The 16,814-nt window shown below is 48.6% G+C and overlaps 1 protein-coding gene across 1 annotated transcript; it reads right to left on the bottom strand.

Moving 5' to 3' along the window:
* Positions 1-15,095: 15,095 nt before the first annotated feature.
* On the bottom strand, positions 15,096-16,150 carry LOC102141485 (small ribosomal subunit protein uS2-like). The gene has a single exon (XM_005559942.4). The coding sequence runs from the start codon at positions 16,070-16,072 to the stop codon at positions 15,185-15,187; it is 888 nt and encodes a 295-aa protein (XP_005559999.3). The 5' UTR covers positions 16,073-16,150; the 3' UTR covers positions 15,096-15,184.
* Positions 16,151-16,814: the final 664 nt, after the last annotated feature.

The raw sequence follows: 16,814 nt of genomic DNA, 5'->3' as shown, positions 1-16,814 counted from the left end.
CAGCCGTTCTCTTTACTGCTTTGTCAAAGGGGTTGGCAGGAAGCTGTATGCATTCTAGGATTCTGTCCTACCAGAGTGGCTGGGAGCACCTGACAGGGGTGGGGAATGAGTGAGCTGAGGATTGCTGGGGCCAAGGCTGGGGCTGGTGGGAGAAAGTGCAGTCACGTGTCACTTAACAACAAGGATATATTCTGAGAAATGCATCAATTTCATCATTGTGTGACCATCATAGAGTGTACTTACTCTAACCTAAGTGGTGTAGCCTACTACACACCTAGGCTGATGGTATAGCTTATTACTCCTAGTCTACAAACCTGTACAGCATGTTGTTCTACCAAATACCACAGAAAACTGGAACACATTGTGTGTTTGTGTATCTAAACATAGCTAAACATGAAAAAGGTACAGTAACAATTTGGCATTATAGTCTTACGGTACCACTATTGTATATGTGGTCTATGGTTGACTGAGATGTTGTTGTGTGGTACCTGACTAATTAGAACAGAAAGGCTGGGTCCTCCTGTGGAGAGGAGGGCCAAGGTCTTGAGTCATTGATCCCAGAAATAAGGTAAACTGAGGCTTGAGTTTGGGTCTGCTCTGAGTGTCGGTCGTGTGGGGGTGCCTAGGTGGCTCTGGCACTTTGGAGGGCCTGAGCTACGGTTCAGTGGAGGATGCACAGGGTAAGTGAGAAATCCTCCAGACATGGGCATCCGTTGTCCATGGCATCTATCTATGCCCAGACAGGAAGACAAGAGCTGCTCTAGATGTTTCAAGCAGATTTAAGGAGGAGAATTGGTTACAAGGGGGCTAAAAGAGTCAGAGGGGCAAAAGGAAGAAGAGGGTTCTTACCCCTAGACCAGGAGGAAGCTGCTCCTGTTCTGGGCAATGGGGCCTACAAGCCTCAGCTGCTGGGAGCTCCCTCCTCCTCCCCACTGGGGAGCCTGCAATGGTGACAAAGGGTCTCTGCCGGGAGCAGACAAATGCCTTCTCTCTCCTTCCTGCCTTCTAATCTCCCACCAGTGTCTCCTGTTGGCTGAACCTAACAGGAAGCCAGCAGGCAAGGGATCCTGGGAAATGTAGTTCCCAGGGATAGCCTGGGGGTAGAGAGTGAAGACCAAAGAGTGCGGATGCTGACGCTAACACGCATTATTGGGCACAGGTACCCCCTACTTTCCAGAATGATCGGCGATGATACATTTTCTTGTTAGAAGGTTAATTTTGAATCTCTCCGACTACCTTGTGAGTGGGGTAGTATCATGATGGTTTTACATATGAGGCTCAGAGAGGTTAACTGAAGTGCCCAGGATCACACAGCTAGCAAGTAACAGAGCTGGAATTTGAGCACTGACCATTTGCTCCTTCACTCTCAGGGGCACTGCTGATCACAAGGTTCGGCTTGGCCAGGTGTTTTGACCAGGGATGTGGGCAGAAGCCAGGAAAGCAGATGAGCCCCACTAAGTGGTAGTTAGGGTAGGGAGTGTAGCCCCCAGGAGTTGAGTTCAGCAGGCTACTGGGCAGAGGAGCAGCAGATGTGCCCACTCCCCTCCTGGGGATGGGAAAGCAGGGCTATGCCCTCTTGGTCTGATGTCTCATGCCCAGAGCTGGATTTGGGGAGACGGGGACAGATCGCCTCCCACTTTGGGAGGAAAGCTGTGTGGCCATGGGAGCATGCAGTGATGCAGTCATTCCTCAGTGAAGTGGGGTGTCCCTTCACTGAGGAATGGCTGTCTGCCCCTTTGATGTGGAGGAGCTATGGAGATCCAGGGCCCAATCGCAACTGGATGGAGGGGTGACCTGGTACATCACAGACATCCTGGAGCTCTGGGGCCACAGGGGTCCTATACCAACCATCACTCTGGCTCCTGGGGGCAAGACAATTAGAATGGTAGGGAATGCAGTAGAGCAAAATCCAGAGATACAATGAAGGTGAGCTTTGTCATCTCTTCGCTGAGTGGCCTTAGGCAGAACAAAGTCACTTTTTGTTTTGGGTCTCTGTGATTCTGCTAGGAAAAGATAAGGGGAGGTGACAAATATCACCTTTAAGGAGCACAAAAGACCCCCAGAGGAAGGCAGTGCTGGAGGCTGCATTGAGCCCTCTTTCTTCCTTCTGTCTCCAGCAAATGCTCCTTTGACTGCTCAGGGATCACTGTTGGATTTCCAGCGCTGCATTGCCATGTCTCATCTCTCTGAGTCCCAGCTTGGTCTTCTTTGCTTCCATGTCAGTTGACTTGGTCTTACTGCGTAACCTCCGAAGTCCACACCATGGTTGGCCATGAGGACTGGAGAGGGGCTGGAACTTGCTTCAGGTCCCACCATAGCTGTGGACTGTTGAGTTTTGGAGCCTGAGACTCCTGAATCCCTCTTACAGGGCTTTTTTAACTGGAAGAATTTTGACTCTCAGGAAGACACTCTCATTTTGGAATCAGTGCATTAAACAAACATCAGTGGGGTTACTTGGGAGAAACAATCTTGACATCAGCCTCCTAAGGATTTTCCTCTCCACTCACAACCCCAGACACTTCCAATGTGTCCTCACCTGTAGCCTTACCAGTTATCTATTGCTGGGTGAGAACCCATACCCAAACTCAGTGACTTAAACAGCAGTAGATTCAGCTCACAAGTCTGATGGTTAGTTCTGCTCATTTGCACCTTTTGGCAGGTTGGCTGGGGGCTGGCTGGTCCTAGATAGCCTTGCTCACATACCTGGTGGTTGTCTAGCTATCAACTGGAGTGCCTTGATCTTTCTTCCTGTGCTTCCTCACCCTCCAGCCGGCTTGCTCAGGCCTGTGTATATGGCAACAGTGTTCAACAAGCAGCAAGAGTGGAAGCTGCAAGGCCCCTTGAGGCCTAGCCTCACTGTCACTTTTGCTACATGCTATTAGTCAAAGCAAGTCACAGGCCAGCCCAGATAAAGGGGTGGGGAAATATACTCTACTTTTGGGAGAGGAACAACAATGCACTGTGGCCTTCTTTTTTTTCTTCTTTTCTTTTCTTTTTTTTTTTTTTTTTTTTTACTATACTTTAAGTTCTAGGGTATGTGTGCAGGTTTGTTACATATGTATACATGTGCCATGTTGGTGTGCTGCACCCATTAACTTATCATTTACATTAGGTATATATCCTAATGCTATCCCTCCCCCCTCCTGCAACCCCACAACAGGCCCCGGTGTGTGATGTTCCCCACCCTGTGTCCAAGTGTTATCATTGTTCAATTCCCACCTATGAGTGAGAACATGCGGTGTTTGGTGTTCTGTCCTTGTGATAGTTTGCTTGGAATGATGGTTTCCAGCTTCATCCATGTCCCTACAAAGGACATGAACTCATCCTTTTTTATGGCTGCATAGTATTCCATGTTGTATATGTGCCACATTTTCTTAATCCAGTCTATCATTGATGGACATTTGGGTTGGTTCCAAGTCTTTGATATTGTGAATAGTGGCATTGCGGCCTTCTTTGCAATCTGCCACACCTCCACAAATGGAATTAGTTCCCTGTCCTAGGGTAGATACTACAGTGGCTTACCCCAGTATCCACTCTGCCCTGCTTCCTTAATAATAGAGCCTTGACATTTATCTGGGCTCAGAATCATGACTATATTTCCCAGCCTCCTCTCAAACTAGAAGAGACTATATAATAGGTTCTGTCCAATGAAATGTTAAAAAAACTTAGCATAAGTTCTTTGTTACCTTCTTTCTTCTTGGTGTGTGGATTCTGAAGGTAGTGGCTGGAGCATAAGCAACCATATTAAACCATGAGGCAATGCACTAAAGATGGTGGAGAAGCAAGACAGAAATAACCTAGGTCCCTAGCAACTTAATTTCTTTTATATGAGAGTAAAACAAACTTGTGTCTTCTTTAAGCCATTGTTATTTTGGCACTTCTGTTACTCACAGATGAACTCAATTGTAGTTAATAGACTTTCTTCTGTACGCTGATTGCTTTTCACCCTTTTATTTAGTACAATTGTCCCCATCCTTCAAAGCTTTCCCTGATGACTCTCCCCTCCCTTTTTCTGGAGTCTCAGGACATTTCATGTTTGTATAAGTCCTTGATATCCACCCACCAATCTGGCCTTGGTTTCTAAGTTCTGTTTGTTTTGTTCATCTTGGTATCTTATATGCATTATTGCTTTTATTTTATTATAGAGCTGAGATCTGTAGTCTCCTTTATTGTAGAGCTGGGAGCTATAGTCTCCTTTGTATTTCTCTCAAATTCATTCATTTATTCACTCATTCAGAAATGTTTATGGAGCACTTTCCATGTGTCAGGTACTATGGTAGACTCAGGGGACCTTAAAGTTAACAAAACAGAATTGCAATCTTTGCCCTCATAGTACAGAGGATTTAGTGGAAGTAAACAGGCTTTGAACAAATAAGCCACTTACCAAGTGGGATAAGTGCCAAGATGAAAAGTGCCAGGGACGTCTAGTTTAGATCAGGTGCTCAGGGAAAGCCTCTTTAAAGAGACAGCACTTAAGGTGAAATTGAAAGAGGAGGAGAAAGCAGGCATGTTGTAGAGGAAAGAGTGCTCCTACCGGAAAGATAGCTTGTGCAAAGACCCTGGGGCAAAAAAGGAGCTATTTAAGGAGTATTTAAGGAGCTATTTAAGGAGATGAAAGAAGGTCCATGTGAGTGGATAGCAAGTGGGGGAATGGAAGGAGAAGAATCAGAAAAGAAGCCAGGAACCAAATCACACAGGACTATATGAGCCGCAGCAAAGAATTTGGATTTTATTCTGCATGCCATGGGAAGGTTTTATGCACCAAATTGGTTAACTGTTAGGATTAAGTTCTCCTGCCTATAACCAACAATATAAGTAACAGTGGCTTAAGCAAGCCTGGAGGAAGGCAGTCCAGGACTCATGTGGAGGCTCCAGGATGCCACTGGGGTCCAGGCTCTGTTAGCTTTCTGTTCCACATTATCGCATGGCCCTATTCTCAAGTCTTTTCATGACCCGAGATGGCTGTTGGAGCTCCAATCACACTCATATACCAGGCATAAAAAGGAGGAGGCAGAAAGGCCTCCCAGCCCACTCAATCCCCTGCAGAGTTTTCCAGGAGCCCTGCTGAGGGGGTTCCATGGACATCTCATTGGCTACCCTTGGCTGCAGGGAAGCTTGGGAAATGTAGTCCTTTAGCTGCACATTTTACTACCTCCTATAAATTGGGATTCTGTTAGCAGGAAGGAAGGGTAAACTGGGTGTTGCTAGAATTGGGTTCACAGGAGGCATTTATTAAAAGCCCATTTGTTCCAAAAGCCACACACAACATGGATGAGTCTCACAGAAAAGGTTGAGCGAAAGAAGCCTTATGGGAAAGATTACTGTGATTCCAGTCAAAACTAATCTATGGTGCCAACAGTCAAAGGAGTTACTTGTGGTGGAGTGGTGTCAGTGACTAGAAGGAGGAGCTTTCTGGAGTGACTAGGGAGCTAGAAAAAGAAATTGTCCTGGACAGATCAAATCCCAAGAGGCTTCCTGGAGGAGCTGGCACTCTGAACCGGATGTTGAAAGTGAATGGGAATTTGCTACTGGCTGAACATGGTTGGAGAAAGAAGAGGCAGTGGAGAGAAGGGTGGTGTGTGCATGCGCGTCTGAGGGCCGAGTGACTTTGCCTAGGACCGGGGCACAGGCAGTAGCAAGCCCAAGCCATAACATATCTTCCCTCAACATTGGTGTCTGTGTGCCAGGGAGAGAGGGACTGCGCGGGGCTGGGCAGGCTGGCCCACCGGGAAGCCTGCTTCCTCCCCTCCCTCTCCCCTCCTCTCTGCTTCTCACAAAGTGGTCCTGAAATGACACCGAGAGCAGCTGCTTAAGCAATTTTGCCAATTAATGGGTCTCTGAAATTAAACCGCCTACACAGTCTGGATGAGCCTTCTCCAGGAGGGATTGCAGCAATTGTCTTCATGATAATCAGGCTTGACTTGCCTTCACACACATTAATAAAAAAGCAAAGGCGTCGAGAGAGATGCCCTTTCGCGGGGAATATCGACAATATCGTAATGAGGCTCAGGGAGAAGAATGCTGGGGCATGGCGCTGCATGCTCAAAACCATTTCCCTCTGGTGGCAAGAGCCAGCTCTGGCTGGAAGCAGCTGGGCTTACAGTGAAGGAATATCAATGCCCAGTAGCCAGGCGGCTGGACCAGCCTGGAGAAAGCAAAGCACAGGCCAGGACATGCTTAGGAAGAGCAATCAGGAGGGCCTCCTGGAGGAATGATCAGGGTGGGAGGGACAAGCCAGTGAGTGCTGAGCACAGGGAACCTCAGCACAGGAGGGCAAGAACCAAAGCACCCAGGCTGCGGCACTTCAGCCTTCTGCCCCCACACCCTACAAGAGCCAAGGACTTCCCTGCCCTGTTCACACATACCACCTGTTGATCACACATGCCTTCTCCCCAAGCTGGATGTGACCGTGGAATCTTCCTCAACACAATATCCTCAATACAACACCCCCAGTAGCCTCCACCAATTGATTGACATGAGAAGTCAGGGTGAATCTACTTGCCATCCAGGCTGAAAGTAGTTATGAGTTTGCTTTTGATGTCCCCCAGTCTTCCTTACTCTGCACTCTTCACCATGCACAGCCTGCCAGGTTTTCTCCTAACGGACATTGTATTTTCACAGGGATCAAAGACCAAAGATATGAAGTTCCAATGGTGGAGAATCGAGTGGAGCACAGAAGTGGGGCTGCAGAGCTGCCCAGATCCCAGGAAAAACTACACGTGAGAAAAGGGGACTGACAGTTATTTAATATCTGCAAAATCACTACATGGTGCTTCCATCTGTAGTCCCTTCGTTCTCCTGATAGGTATTTCCCCCACTTTGCTCACGGTGAGCCTGAGGCTTAGAGAGGTTACATAACTCGTCCAAAGCTATGATGAGTAAGTGGTAGAGTTGAGATTGGAATCCAGGTCCATGCGAATCCTAAAATTGTATGCTTCCCACCCTATTAGGAGGAGACACATCCCATTCTGGCTCCCACTGGGTTGGTGCCTTCAGGTTAGTGCAGGAGAATTCAGTAGAGCAAAGGATGTTCTCCATATGTGGGGTGTCTTAACTGCCTGGATGCTGGGAGCGGGATGAAAAGGTGAAGGAGGAGGGAGAGAAGAGGGAAGGACGAGGGAGGGAGGGAGAGAACTGGCCTGCAGCATCACTGATCCAATTCAACCATGCATTAAGCCTTTACTGTGTGCCCAGCAGTCTCTAGAATACGTAGGCAATTCCCAAGAGCTTAACAGAACATTCCATTCCCTTCGCATCAAGTGGGAACTTCCTGCAGCTTGTGGAAGGTCGACCAGGTGTCAGGCCCTTGAATGTACTCTTTACACAGATTGACTCTGATTCTCACAACTGTTGAGGTCATGCAGTTCTCAAATGACCCAGAGAGGATCAGAAAGCCAGCTCGCACGACACTGAGCCAGGCTCATTTCATGGTGCCATCACCTCCTCATCCCAAGCCCATCATCAAGGAAAGGGGCCATCCAGGAAGGTGACTTTGTCACCTGGTAAAGGAATCAGTGCTTTGCTGGATCATGGCAGAATCCCTTGCTCTCCCCTGGAGCTGTCCCAGCTGTGGTGCCAGCATTGATTCCAGGGACAGGGCTTTTATTTAAATGGCCCGCATAGGTTGCTGTCTCCATCCACGCTGTCGGCTCTTTGGGAGCTGGACAACACATCTCTTATTTTTGTCTCTCTCAAAACTCTTAGCAGGGTAATTATTTTTGGAATTGAAATACTTGCTTAAACCCTCAAATAATGTAAGGCAGTATATGATTGTGCCAAACCTACACTAAATATAGTACATAAGCATCTATGGCTAAAACTGCATCATTTTTTCTGGAAAAAAAAGTCTATTTATTTGTTTCTCTCTTCTCTCTGTGTGATTGTGTGTACATATTCACTGTCTGAGGGAAGGTGTTTGGTATCAGTTTGTTTTTGCTTGTGTGATTTGAAACCAAGCACACATACACACACAGCTCTACCTTACTGGGCTATGGCCGGGCTCAGATATGAGAACCACAGGCTGGGATTTAAAGATGTCTGCTAGGACAGAGGTCAGACTGCCTCCCTTCCACATTCACGTTAACTGCCTCTTCCCCGGCTTCACTGGCTCTAAGGCAGACTCCCCCGCCCCAGCCCTCCCCACCTTCCTTAATTAACTTTCACTGTGCAGGTACCACGTGTGGGGGGTGCTAACACGCACCATCCGATTTAAACTGTTTATCAGCCTGAGGGAGTAGGTACTCTTAGTCACTCCATTTTCCAGTTGGAGAAACTGAGGCAGCAAAGGGCATCTTTGTGGAGTCACCATGGTTCTTCCCTGGCAGGTGACAATGGTGCCCTCTCATGGGGCAGATGCCAGGACATGTGGAGGTGGTGGCTACAGCCCACAGCAAAGAGGACCAGCTGTCCACCAGAAATTTACACCTCCCTCAGCCCATATGTGAGGCTACTGCTCAATCATGGGCTACATCTCCCAGGCTCCCCTTCGACATCACGGGTCGTGTCTCCAATTCCCACCAATGGGGTGAGCCAGTCAGGATTCTCAGAAGCCTCTGTACCTTTGGTTGGTCTTCCTCCCTTATCTGCCAGTGGATACAGAGGACTGGGAAGCCTTAGAGGAGGGCAGATCCACAAGACCAGTGGAGCCTGGATCCCAGAATCACTCTGTGGAGGAGAGCGGCCCATCAACCAGAAACATCCTCAGGGAGCAAGACATAAACTTACTTTATGTTAAGCTCTTGATGATTTCAAGTTTATCTGATACAGCATCTAGCATTGGCCTGACAACAACACAACCTATGGCCAATAAAGAGCCCAAAATTCCTGAAGAATTTGTCCTCACCTGCATTTGCCCAAGGTACACCTGGCCGAGGGGAACCTGTCCTCAGCATCTTAGAATCCACTCATGGACTCATAAAACTTCAATGCCTCAAGGGCCTATGTAATCTCCACCTGGTCCCTCATTTTATAGATGCTGAGCTTGAGGCCCAGAGAGAGCAGCACCTCGTCTGTCATCAAGATTCTCTGTCAGGTGCTTGCAAGATAAAAGTAGGACCCTCACCCACACGAGCAAGAACAGAAGGGAGAAGATGGCACTTCTATGTATGCATCTGGAGGTCTGTGTCTATTTCCCCCATACAAAAAAAGTCTCCCTTCAAGGATCCCCTGCTGTGCCATTCTCTCCTGACACCTTTGAAGGGAGCCAGAAGGGCCTGAGCCAGGGCTGATGGGAGAAGGGGTCGCCAGGGAATCCAGTTACCAGACCCTGCCCTACACACCTAGGGCCAACCCGGCTCCAGCAGACAAGGTGCTGGGAGAAACCGGGGCTTCAAGACATAAAAGCAGAAAACACAATGTTTTATTAGTGCTTGAGACATTTATTTCCCCAGTTAACAACAATAATAAACTCGTTTACGGCTGTGAGTTTCATTGCCTTCCCCGGTGGGGCTCCCACCTGCTGCCGCCGTTCAGAGCTGTGCGGCTCTGGAGCACGGAGAGGCCAGCCTGGCAGCTGGCGCGGGCGGGTACCGCCTCCTGGCAGCTGGGCGGGCCGGGCGGGAGTCCCCCGGGCACTGTACCAGCAGCATGAATCCCGCCTTGGTGAGGGGAGGGAGACTCGCTCCCCACGGCGGGACCACTGGCAAGCAGGTGTTAGCAGAGGTTTCTGGGCTGTCACCTGGTTATTGTGCAGGTGTCTCCTTCAAATCATGGAAGGAAACAATGGCTCTGACTCAGGTAACTTCTTCGGGGGAAACAAAAATTTTAATGTAAAGTTAGGGCTGACCTTCATGTAGGTTGGGGGCTAGGGTGCAAACTTTTAGAAAGTGTTCACTTGCAGGCCAGGCAAGGGTCTCCTTAAATGTGCTCCAGGCACTTGCCTGTCACCCTCTAGTCCTGGCCAGGGGAGTCACATACTCCCTCCATTGACAAGCATGTCAGGCCTCGCAGGTGTTTTCTCCCAACCGACCTTGGAAAAGAGGTTCATCTTTCCTTTCCTGGGTCTCACTGTGGCAGCTTGGACCCCATCCCCGCTTCCTCGTGATACCAGGTTGCATGGGCTGGAGAAATGCAGTGGACGCAGCTCACAGTCTTCACATCATCCAGTGGCCCTTCCTGGGACTGGGAACCAAGGCGGGTGGGAGGGAAATTTTATGAATTTATAAAGATATGACTCACCTTATGTTGTTGTTGTTTTTAAAAAATGCACTCAAAATAACTGTCCTCCTGTTGCTGCCAGCTTCCTCCCTGATTCTAATTGCTGCCTTGTGCCTGACCCGCTCAGCTCTCATAGACTTGCTTTGCCTGATATTTCTTTGCACGATATTTCCTCATCATGAGGAAGGGGGTGACGGGGTCCAAGCTGCGATGGTGAGGCCCAGAAAAGGAAAGATTAACCACTTTTTCAAGGTAGACTGGAAGAAAACACCTGCAAGGCTTTAAAAATTTCTGAATTTTTCTTTCTTTCTTTCTTTTTTTTTTTTTTTTTTTGAGATGGAGTCTTGCTCTGTCACCCAGGCTGGAGTGCAGTGGCGCCATCTCCGCTCACCACAAGCTCCGCCTCTCGGATTCCCACCATTCTCCTGCCTCAGCCTCCCAAGTAGCTGGGACTACAGGTGCCCACCACCACACCTGCCTAATTTTTGTATTTTTAGTAGAGATGGGGTTTCATCATGTTAGCCAGGATGGTCTCGATCTCCTGACCTTGTGATCTGCCCAACTCGGCCTCCCAAAGTGCTGGGATTACAGGCGTGAGCCACCACAGGCGGCCAAAGTTCTGAAATTTTATCTGGGGGTGGGAGTAGGGGTGGTTGGGAGGTGTGTGAGTATCCTGTTGAACCTCCCTATACCAGGGATCCTCACGCTTGAACAGCATCAATCCCCTGGAGGCATGTGGGTTGCTGGACCCACCCCAATGTGCCTAATTCAGGAGGTCTGGGGAGGGGCTCAAGAACTTGCATTTCCAGTGATGCTGATACTGCTGGTTGAGGGACCACATCTTGAGACCCGCTGCCCTGAGGTGTTCCAGTAGAAGAGCTCTGGGATTAGTCAGAGCTGACTGAGTTCAAATCTAACTTTGCTGTTACCAGCTATGTGACTTAGGGCAAGTCATTCAAAACCCCCCAAATACACAATAATAATAACTCATAAGAATAATAATACTGCCAATGTTTTGATCAAACAGTGTTCAAAACACTGACCTCACTGTGTCATTGTGAGGACTAACAGAGATGCTGCCAATTAAAGAACCAGGCACAAGTCCCAGACACAGCTCTGTTTGAGCAGGGGATCAGGGTCTGTTTCTGACATATGGAGAAGGGAACCGCCCATCACCATGGCTGGACCCGGATTTCCTCCTCATCCATCCAGAGCCCTCAGCAAGGCCAGGGTGTTCTCCCGGTCAGAAGTGTCACCACAGTGTCCCAATGTTTCCAGGTGCCCTTTAGGACTCCCATGAGAGAAACAAGGCCTTTCGCTCCCCTGCTGTGTCCCTGGCAGTTGGCTGGGCCCAACCAGGAAACCTTTTCTAAAGCTTTTCCCATATAGTCAACCCAGCCATTGGAACCAGCCCCCAGGCAAAGACAGAGTCTCATGATTTTTGCATATTGTTTGCTCACTCCACTTTACAAAAATACAATTACCATCATGTTTGCCCTGCAAAGGAAGCATGCTTATGTATACAGTAAGGTGTCCCAGAGTACAACCTCTAAGCAGAGACATAGCGGAGCACACCCAACCCTGGAGCTTGAATGATCTCTCAGAGTGCCTATTTAGGCCATGCTCACCACACTGGATGTGCCCTTGAAAGACTCCTGCCTTTGTGATGCTTTACCTCCTTATGGGAAAGGGGCCAGGGAACATCTAGTCAATAAGCCCTGACTACAGAGCCTACAGAGGTGGCGTAGTCATTGTAGATCACTAGTACTTCGCCAATACCTGGATGACAAAGGCTGGAGTGGGGTCTCACAAGGTGAGGTCCTCCTACCCCTAGCATTGGCATTCTTGGAGAGGCTTGTTAAATGCAGATTCCTGGGCCCCACCTGGGGGCTTCCTGGTGATGAAGAGGTCTTATTGCAAAGTGGTTGGCTCCAATGTGCAGAGCCTGGAGTCTGCCTGTTGATCCTGGAGCCAAATCTACCTGCTGGGTGCCATCTCGGGCATGAGCCTCCAGGACCATCCAGCTTTGCTCTTCTACACCACCAGCGTTATCACTAAGATGCCACCACCCCCTTCCCAATAATGCTCCCCTTTTAAACCCGTAAGCCTTCTTCACTAACCACCTTGTAAAAGAAGGCCTAAGGGCTGAGTGCACATTCTGCACAAATGGAAGCTATTCAAATACAAGTTCCTGGGTGGCAGGCTGTGTCTTCCATCTCTTCCTCCTGCCCCAGAGGACCCTCGTACAGTGGACATCCAGCTAACACACGGAAGGAGGCAGGCTCACAATCCCTGTAACATGGGGCATGCGTACCTATGTCCCCAGGTCGAGTGACCTGACAGCCATCTGTGATTGGTTTGCTGCTTTTCACGCCATTGCTTTTTACCTCCTAATGGTCTCCATAGCATATATGCCAGCAGGCATTTTTAATCAGAAGAAATTAAAATGAGTTGCTTTGAAAATGTCACTGCCTCTTTGGACACAATGAAGGTCAGGCGGGATGTCACTAACCAGTGGAGAGAATCCTGGCTTCGGTGAAAGAAAGAAAACACGGCACTGAAGAATGCAAAGTAGAAAGAGGGTTTCTCTAGAAGCACACAGAACCCCGCCTCTCACTGTCTGTGTGACCCTGGGCAAGTCATTTACACCTCTGTCTCCTTGGTTCTGTAAAACAGGGATGAGAATCCAGGACCTCCACCAGTAATTACACAAAGTGATGTGTGGCAGAGCACACGACCTGGAGTAGACGCTCTCAGTGGAGAGAACAGGTCCGTGTAATAATTATCCCTCATATTTGAATAGGACTTTCTAAGCACTTTCTACAAAGCACTTTCTAATATGTTACAGGGCTAACTGAGTGTCAATGATTAACAGATACCTAAGCAGAAAGAGAGACAGTCTTTGGTCCACTTAACAGTGGGGAATGGTTCTGTGGTTCCCCGGGGAACAGGCAGAGCTGTGAGTGAGTGATCTTGGCACAAAATGATTCTGACCGCTACTATTCTTTCTATCAGGAATGGAGATTTAATTAAATACCGATTTGTCTTTAACAACTTTGAAACACCCTTTTCACCATGAGAGCTCCAAGTGATTTGCAAGGGAATAGGAGGTAGCTTACTGGGGCCCAGAGAAAACATTCCAAAGCACAAGTCTGGGTTTCTGTATTTATTTACTCTTTGTGTCTCTGCTTCTCTAGCTCTGTGTCATACACACACACATCCCTATGGATGGCAAGTGAGGAAGACACACTGTTAAAAACACTCAGACATGGTCAAGTCAGAGAAAATGCCACAGCCCTCTAGAACCATATTCTGTATACCAACAATGCCTGAGATGATTTTTTTTCCTGACCTCCAGATGCCCGTTTTACCAGGTTATCAGCAGGTTATCCTAAGGCCCACCCTCTATTAAGGAAGTCAGAGTAGGGGTCCAGGAGTCTGCATTTAACAAGCCTTTCTGGTAATGCGAATGCTAGGAGTAGGAGGACCCCACCTTGCGAGATCCCACTCCAGCATTTGCCATCCACGTGTTGGAGAATATATGGACCAAGCCAGCCTAGTAAATCGTTTCCCCCTCTTCCCCATTTGAATCCCTCAGGATTTACACCTTGGGGGAAGCCGAGCATTTCTCTGACAACAGATGACTAATATAGAAGTCCCTGTGAACAGGCGGAAGACAGGGGTGGACAAGAGAAACAATGTGGACAGGTCTCAAGTTGAAACAACAGGCTCTTGACAGTCTCAGGCACACACACTGACAGGGAGGGGCCCTGGGGCTCAGGCAGGGGAGACACTGCCTAAGGAAGCCCAGTGTTCTGTCGGGAGGGAGGGAGGCCTTAGTGAACTCTTAAGGGCAGGTCAGGTCAAGTCTCACTTTATTTTTGGAGTTTATTTTTGGAATGAAATTTATAGAGAGAGTGTGATCAGAAGGACAATTGGGTACCTGGGGCTAGAAGCTAGCTAGATGTGGGGCCCCCAGAAGGAGGACTTGGCAGGCAGGTAAGTCTAGGGAGAGCTCACCCCTAGCAGGAGCTGGCCCCAGGTTCATGACCTCGTTTCTCAGAAAGTTCTCTGTGGCCACGTGGGTTTGGTCCCTCATGTTCTCTCTCACCACTCCTGTCTAGGGCCTCTGTTCCCACCAGCCTCCAGTCTCTGCCCACGTCTCATGATCCCCTGCCTTCCCTGCAAGTCAGTCGGTCTGTCCAAATTCTGCCCATCTTCCTAAGGCCCAGCTCAGGCCTGACTCTGTGGGGCCTTCCCTGACCATACCAGCAGAATACACTCTCCCTCTCACAGTTCCCATCACCTTATATCTATCATCAGCTGAGCTTTATGCACACACAGGGCAAAGGCTAGAACCTTCTGATGGCCTTTCCTTCAAATGAGGAACAGGAACCTCATGGTGGGACCTAAGTCATGAACTGGATGTTGGATGTTGCTTCGTCAGTTGAGCTTACAGTAGGCACAAAGACCCTCAACCTTGGTTGCGCATCAGAGCCACCTAGAAAGTTTTAAAAAACACTGATGAGGCTGGGCGCAGTGGCTCACGCCTGTAATCCCAGCACTTTGGGTGGCCAAGGTGGGCAGATTACCTGAGGTCAGGAGTTCGAGACCAGGAGTTCGAGGTCAACATGGTGAGACCCTGTCCCTACTAAAAATACAAAAATTAACCGGGCATGGTGGCAGGTGCCTGTAATTCCACTACTTGGGAAGCTGAGGCAGGAGAATCGCTTGAACCTGGGAGGCAGAGGTTGCAGTGAGCCAAGATTGCGCCATTACATTCCAGCCTGGGTGACAAGAGCGAAACTCTGTCTAAAACAAACAAACAAACAAACAGAAAACCAAAACGCATGCCAAAATAATACCGATGCCTATCCTTGCCACAGATCAACTGAAACCAGTTATCTGTGGGTTAACCAAGTCAAAAGCTCCCTGGGCTATTCTTTTTTTTTTTTTTTTTTTTAGAAACTGATGTTTATTTTCTATCAACCATTTTTCCATGTTGCTTAAGAGCCCGTGCAAGAACAGCTTAAGACCATTCAGTGGTTGCTCCTACCCATTCAGTGGCCTGAGCAGTGGGAGCTGCAGACCAGTCTTCCGTGGCAGGCTGAGCACTCCAGTCTTCAGTAGGGAACTGCTGAATAGGCACAGAGGGCACCTGCACACCTTCAGACCAGTCTGCAACCTCAGGCTGAGTAGCAGTGAACTCAGGAGCTGGAGAAGTCAATTCACCCTGAAATTCCTCCTTGGTCACTGCCTTTTCAGCAGCAGCCTGCTCTTCTTTTTCAATCTCTTCAGGATCTCTGTAGAAGTACGGATCAGGCATGACCTCCCATGGGTGTTCACGGGAAATGGTGCCACGCATGCACAGAACTTCCCGAGCTGGCATCCACCACATCAAACCCACTGAGTGAGCTCCCTTGTTGTTGCATGGGATGGCAATGTCCACATAGCGCAGAGGAGAATCTGTGTTACACAGAGCAATGGTAGGTAGGTTAACATAAGATGCCTCCGTGAGAGGCTGGTGGTCAGCCCTGGGGTCAGTAACCACAAGAAGCCGTGGCTCCCGGAAGGCTGCCTGGATCTGGTTAGTGAAGGTTCCAGGAGTGAAGCGGCCAGCAATTGGAGTGGCTTCAGTGGCAGCAGCAAACTTCAGCACGGCCCTCTGGCCAGTATTCCTGGAGGATATAACACTGACATCAGCAGGGTTTTCAATGGCAACAATGGCACGAGCCGCCAGCAGAAGCTTCTCCCAGGTCCTCTTCAGATTTATGATGTAGATGCCATCACTTTTCCTTTTATAGATGTACTGCTCCATCTGGAAGTCAAGATTGGTGCCATCTAAGTGGGTTCCTGCTGCAAGGAACTTAAGGACATCCTCCTCCTTCATTTGCAGGACATCAAGGGCTCCGGACATTGTGAAAGTTTCCCTTTAAGTTACGACGGGAATCCAGAACAATGCCGTATGGACCCCTCTGTAGGTAGCGCGGAAAGCTGGGCTATTCTGATGCACTGTGGAAGCTGAGAGCCAGTACAATAGGCTGATGCTCATTCTTAGCCATGAAAGGGCAATTTGAGAACAAAGCTACTTTCCCTTCATTCTAACACCATGAGAGTTCAACATATGGGGTAGCTACTGTTGTTCTTTTGTTCTTTTTCTGATCTCCACTCCTTTAGAAATGGGGGGAAAAAAACACCAAGACTCGATGTAGGCTTAAAGTAACCAGAGACCAAGGAATGATTGCCAAGGATGGCAAATAGCTATGTAGCCACTCCATTCCATGCCCTTGACAGGCACTGCTAAACAATAGTGGTGCATGTTCTCTCTGAACCAGAAGTGTCCTCACGGTGTTCACTACTCTGTGCTCCAGGTAGATCCAATCAATTAGAGTTGACATCTTAGTTGAATGTATTTGTTACTCCTGCTAGATGAAGCAGAAATAGAAATGCCCTGATTGCTTAGGATTCGATCAAGAAAGTCAGTGGTAATGGTAGTTTTTTCCTAACTATCCTTGGATGTCCTCAGGGCCTAGCTTTAGATGGGAAAGGCGATTCTGAGTTTCTTCAGAGTGAGCCAATGTATTCATCTTTCTAAAGAAATTTAGCATGGTCTCCCATTGGCTCTCTTGGCTGACCCAGGGCAAGGAAGGCTACACAGA

The sequence above is a fragment of the Macaca fascicularis genome, chromosome 7 (assembly GCF_037993035.2).
Source record: "Macaca fascicularis isolate 582-1 chromosome 7, T2T-MFA8v1.1".
Taxonomy (NCBI): Eukaryota; Metazoa; Chordata; class Mammalia; order Primates; family Cercopithecidae; genus Macaca; species Macaca fascicularis.
Note: the sequence above shows the minus strand (reverse complement) of the source record. Positions and strands in the feature narration are given on the sequence as shown.

Bases quoted from the DNA above. Each gene is read 5' to 3' on its own strand.
- LOC102141485 (XM_005559942.4), bottom strand. From the start codon at position 16,072: ATGTCCGGAGCCCTTGATGTCCTGCAAATGAAGGAGGAGGATGTCCTT.